Consider the following 6,000-nt stretch of genomic DNA (forward strand, 5'->3'; position numbering starts at 1 on the left):
TGTGAAGCAAATGTTCATTGCAACTGGGGAAACAAAAGAAATAAAAAATAAACTCTATGCCTTCAAAGATTTGTTTCATTTAGTTACATATGATGATATAACCATTAATCACAATGATAAATGATAACTTAAGCAAACAACTACTGTTGAGTTTCCTAGTTGTATAGTATCTCAAATGAAGCATTTTCTATTCATTATTTTTTATAGATTACAAAAGATGTGCAAGACTGCTAACAAGGTTAGCAGTGAGCCCGCTGTGTACACAGCCTTAGAAAATGTGGCATGTAAGTATGTACCTATTTTTGTATCATCCTTCTGCTGCATTTCCTGGCTTTATTATCAGGATGTGACTAATAAAGTAGCATGAAGCTAATTAATCCAACATGTAGTTTTCATGTAACTAAATGTTCTCATTCTATTGTCTGTTACCAGGGAGAACTAAGAGCTAAGGCAAATTGTCATTTTCCAGTAATGGAAAATTTATTTACCTGTAATGCGTGTAGTGCTATATGTCATTGTTGTCATATGCCAATATTGATAGTCATAGACCAAGTCATATGAAACTGCTAATACCTTTGTTTTTTGATAAACTATAAATGAGGGGCAGCTAGGTGGTACAGTGGATAGAACACCAGCTCTGGAGTCAGGAAGACCTGAGTTCAAATCCAGCCTCAGACACTTACTAGCTGTGAGACCTTGGGCAAGTCACTTAACTCCAATTGCCTAACCAAAAAAAAAAAGAGAGAGAAAAAGAAAGGACAAACTATTAATAATATACAAACTCTTGAATAGTACATAAGTTTTTGGCATATTTTACTTTTTCACCTCAAACCATATTTTCAACTGTACATATATATTATGTGTATGTGTATATGTGTATATTTATATGTCAGCCTTCTCTGCTTGTATTCTTGTAGTGAAGCCACAAGATATCAATATATCCATTGACTTTACTTGCATGATTTTGTCAAGCTCTTCCTAGAATTTTTCTACCTCTTCATCCTCTGCAACAGACAGGTTAATAAGGTGTGTTTTCTTCATAGTGGTTTTCCTTTTTCATATCTTCATCCTGAGCATGACAAGGTGAGATGACTACAGGCCAAGCAAAGATATTTTTGTTGCCTTTAGAGACACAATAAAATGAACTCTGCCAACTTTATTTAGATCTCCAGGGAGTCTTGCCCAGAGTCACACAGCTAGTGTGTGTCATGTGTCTGAGGCTGGATTTGAACTCAGGTCCTCCTGACTCCAGGGCTCGTGCTCTATCCACTGCAGCACCTAGCTGCCCCCACCTGTAATATTTCAATGGCTTCCTAATTTGTTTACCTCCCTCAACTCTCTCTCTCTTTTGAATTCATCCTCCACACAGCTAGATGATAATGTGAAAGACACAACTGAATAAGGGATTATTCAACTCAAAAGCTCTTGTGTCTCCCCCTATTGCTTCTTGGGGGAAAATATGGACTCTTTTCTTTGTCTTTCAAAGCCCTTTACCATCCACTTCTGTGTGTCTTTTCAAAGTGATTTCTCATTACTATTCCTCCTACAATATATGTTCTAGTCAAACCTGGCCTACTTTCTGATAATCATACACAACATTTTATCTCCTATGTCTCTGTCTTTGCACAGACTGTTGCCCCTGCTAGGAATAAACTCCAACTTCACTTCTGCCTCTTAGAATACCTAGTTCCTTCAAAGTTCAGATCAATGTCATCTCTTACATGAGGATTTTTTTTTTTACTAACACATCCCGCTCAGTTGTTAACATGTCCCAAATTATTTTCTATTTACTTACATGTGTACACTCTCCTCTTGGGTGGAATGTAAGGTCCTTGAGGGTAGGGATTTTTTTTTATTTCTATCTTTGTATTCCCAGTAAGTCAGTAAATCTTGGCACAGAATAAGTGTTTATTCAGTACCTCTAGTAGCATAGCAACTCACAGGCCACTGGAAAAGGAGTCACATACCATCAAATTATTGTTTATAGATGGAGATGACAAAGATAACTTTATAATTTATGTATCAATTTGAGTGAGACACAAAATGGGGTGATATATGATTGGTTTGGTAGAGCACAATTCAAACTAAAGAAGGATTCCCTACATATAGTACTAGTTCATATTTATCTAGCGCTTTAATATCTTGCAACATGTTTTACAAATATTGTATCATTTGACATGAGTAGTGAGGTCTTCTTCATTCTCCTAGTTTGGGATGCAATATTATTGATTGTATCAAGTCTCAGAATATTACAGAGTTTCCACCAATGAGATCCATTGTCATGAAATAAACCAGTGTAACCATCCACACATGGAGGCAAAACCCAAATAGAGGAAGAATGTTTGTTTTTCAGATTGTGACATAGAGTTTGATGAGTAGCCCATTGAAGTAGTCCACCAGTGTGGGTATTGAAGCTAAAGAATGAGCTGGGCTCAATACTCATTACAAAAGAGAGAGTTTGCTTATGTTTGGGAAATTGTATGTGTGTGAAACAATTGTGTAGTCAGCTCCAGAAAGACATCATAAAAACAGATATGTTTAATAGCACTTAATCTTCCAAATTATTAAAATGTGTTGTAAAGTTAAAGTGAAACTTAAAAAAATTTTGCTTCGTGTAACATGGGTAGCTATAATAATGAGAGGAAGGAAAAAGTAGTAGAAAAAAATTAAAATGAAATCATGTAGACCTTTTAATGTCAGCCTAAACTCAAACATGAGCAAAGTGATGAGTCGGATTTTGCCTATTTGTTTGCAATCTGGCAGGCTTAATTTATCCAAATAAAAGTATTTTAAAAGGTCCTGGCAGTACATCTTTTCTTCCTTAGTAGCTTGCATTTAGGTAGGACTCTGAATTAGCTACTGAAAATTGGTACAAACATAAATCTGTTCTATCCCAAAATAGAATATGTACACCCAAGAAAAATTACCTTCCCCCATATGAAAGTATTCCATTTGCCAAAGATCTTCTGAATTTATAGTTTTTTTTAAGTAATCAGTAAAACTTTCCTACCCTGAATTTCAGCACCATGGAGAAGTCCATTCAAGAAAACCATTAGGGTGGTGTTCAAAACAATATAATAACAAAAATTTTAAAACTCAGGCCAAATTAATTTTGTTTCTTTATCTTCTGAATATTATAAAGTTTAGATATGAATTATAGCATGATGAATTAGAATGGCTCTAAGTCATATAGTCTCGCTTTCTGACACTAACTAACTAAACCTGCCTTTATATTTCATAGCTTCCACAAGTACACTGGTATTTGACTGACATTTTCATAAACTTTCCTAAAATGTTTCAGCAGAAATGTTATAAGTTCCAAAAATATCGCAGCATGTCACCTTCTTAAAGTACAGGGTTTCTTTGAAAGCTTGGGAAATGTACATTAAAAAAATTATTGATGAATTAAAATTTCACTTTCTTTATGTACTTTCTGTACTTTGAAAACTAAGTTAAAATGATATTTTGTCTTTTTACCCCCTCCCCACAGATCATCCCAATAAAGATAACTCCAACTTTTAATAGACATTCATATTACAAATATTATATGGCCCTTATGCTGTAAGTTGTCAATTTGAAAATTGACCCACCCTAAAAACTGAATTACTATCTTCCCAAGTAAAGGGAAAAGCTTGATTAAGAAGTTAAAATACATTGAAAATTATCTTACATTAACTTTATTGTTTTGAAATCAACAAAATGTGTTTTGAAAATAAAAATTCTTGCCTAACTAGACTTGGATCAAGCTTTTTGCTGTGTTTTCTTAAGTTCTATGTTAATTCTTAAGTGGATAGGTTCATTTGCAAAAGGGCTACTTTTTGTATCTGTTTATACATGAACAAGTCTATAGGTAGAATGAAAAGACTAAAATTGCTCCTCACACAAAATGTGATATACACTGTTATCCCAGGTCTTCTAGTGGAATATACTCTCATTGTACACATTGGTCTTCATTCATCTTTGTACACTTTTACTTTGTCATGTTTTCTTATAATGCTTATGACTGAGAATGAGCAAAAAGATTATTATGATGATAATTGCTTCTCATGTGCACACAGCACAAAGTGGACAAATTATGTGATGAACTTGATAAGCTCCTCCAAATTAAGTAACAGTGAAATTATTTTATTAGCTCCATTGTTGGTTACTTAAAAAACTTCTTTAACTTAATAATATGGATCTAAGGGAAAACAAATTGTGAATAAAATAATAAAAAAAAGGAAGAAACCACAAAATCTAGATACTCTATTAGAATTTAAAATCTTATTTGAAACTATATTCTATCAAAGCTAGACATTTAGAAGAAAGAAATAGCAAATATTTGACTTTAAAATACTAGACCTTTCCTCTCTTTTTTTTTGCTAAAGGAATTTATCTTGTTTTTTATCTTCTAAATAGTTACTTAGAAATCAAATTAGATCTATTAGTGTCCTTAAGTGTTTTTATTTAACATTATTTTTTTCAAATTTTCAAGTAGTGAATTCTAACTTTTCTTTCCTTTTATCTGGATACCACGTAACATGAAAGGGTGATTTATTATTCCTATTATGTGGCTTTTAAAGTGATAAGACCTAATGCGTATTAGTCTTCATTCTTTGGATTAAAAATTTGGGTTAAAAAAGAGACAATACTCCCTTCTCTCCTACCTCTCCAACCAATGATGAATTCACAAATACTTTAAATTTAAAATATCAATAATTTTTCTGAAATGTACATGAAAAGGTAACTTATCTATGTATCAAAACATTCTAGATTATTTTTAACACAGAAAAGTAAGTTTAAAATTGAATTTTTGTCTTCTTTTCTCCTACAGATTGTCTCAGAAAAGATAATCCTAATTTGAAGAAAAAGTGCCTTGGAATTTTATGTGATGTAATGAAAATGAAAGGCCTCATTCTGTGGTTGAATTGGGTTAACACAGCAGGAAACCCCCAGGAATAGATTTATTTGACTTGTATTATAGAATGAAAAATTTTCTCTCATTTATCTTTGTATATATGCTACACTGTTGTACATTTAAAATGGACTTTACCCTCCACTTTCTAAATGAAGCCTTCTTAAAAAAAATAGACCATCATGTTTGTGTGTGTGTGTGTTTTTTTTACTATGTACATTTTATTTTCTTGTTTGTTGAACATTCCTTATTTGTCTCAATTTACAATTTAATTTTGTAAATTAAATTATATCTTAGCACTGAAGGAAATTATTTAAATGGATTGTATAACAGTATTTACAATATTATACTTGACCAGTATTATGATCATGTAAGAATTAATTTTTGTAATTTGTTGCTTTATTTCAATTTATTTAAATATTTTCTTCTCAGGCTCTTATGTTTCTTATTTGGGTTAATTTTAGATATGACATCATTACTCAAATGGAATAATGGAATAATGGAATAATATTTATATTACTAATTTATATTAGCAAAGTCTGATGAGATACTTGCATGTGGATAGAATATCCATGCATATACAAACATATGTTTCTGTGGATGTTGCTCCAGCACCCATTTGCCATGTTCCTGAACCATCCCTGCCTACTTAGACTAGCTCTCATGCTGTAGCTCTAATGCTAAAAACATATGGTAATTTTGTGGCAGGGGAAGGAAGACTTATTCGATGAGGGCAAAAATGTGTAGTGTGTGTGTGTGACTGCGTACATGTATATCTGTCTGTCTGTCTGGGCATGTTCAGTCACACAACTAAAACTAGTGTATGTTCCCCTTCCCCAAATCAGTATCAGAACACACACACACACACACACACACACACACACACACACACACACACACAGAGCAAATAGTAAATTGAATGAACAAATTAGCCCACTTAATAACTTTATAACAAAAAAAATTGCCTAATTGGCTATATTTTTCACTCTTCCACAGTTCATGTTGGTGTTATAAAGACATAGACATGCTTTTGAATTATCTGCTGTTTTCCATTTCAGTCATCGCCTCCATTAATAGATAGCTGAATGTGTCTAGTATATGTTTAT

The 6,000-nt window shown here is 32.7% G+C and overlaps 1 protein-coding gene across 1 annotated transcript in view; it reads left to right on the top strand.

Moving 5' to 3' along the window:
• ALKAL1 (ALK and LTK ligand 1) overlaps positions 1-5,783 on the top strand; it is a 31,136-nt gene extending 25,353 nt beyond the window's left edge. Inside the window, exons 4-5 of the mRNA XM_021005927.2 lie at positions 208-284; positions 4,814-5,783. Coding sequence (XP_020861586.1) covers positions 208-272 — 65 coding nt within the window. The 3' untranslated portion in view covers positions 273-284; positions 4,814-5,783. The remainder of the gene's footprint in view (positions 1-207; positions 285-4,813) is intronic.
• Positions 5,784-6,000: the final 217 nt, after the last annotated feature.

The sequence above is a fragment of the Phascolarctos cinereus genome, unplaced genomic scaffold, assembly GCF_003287225.1.
Source record: "Phascolarctos cinereus isolate Bilbo 61053 unplaced genomic scaffold, phaCin_HiC Scaffold_4;HRSCAF=312, whole genome shotgun sequence".
NCBI lineage: Eukaryota > Metazoa > Chordata > Mammalia > Diprotodontia > Phascolarctidae > Phascolarctos > Phascolarctos cinereus.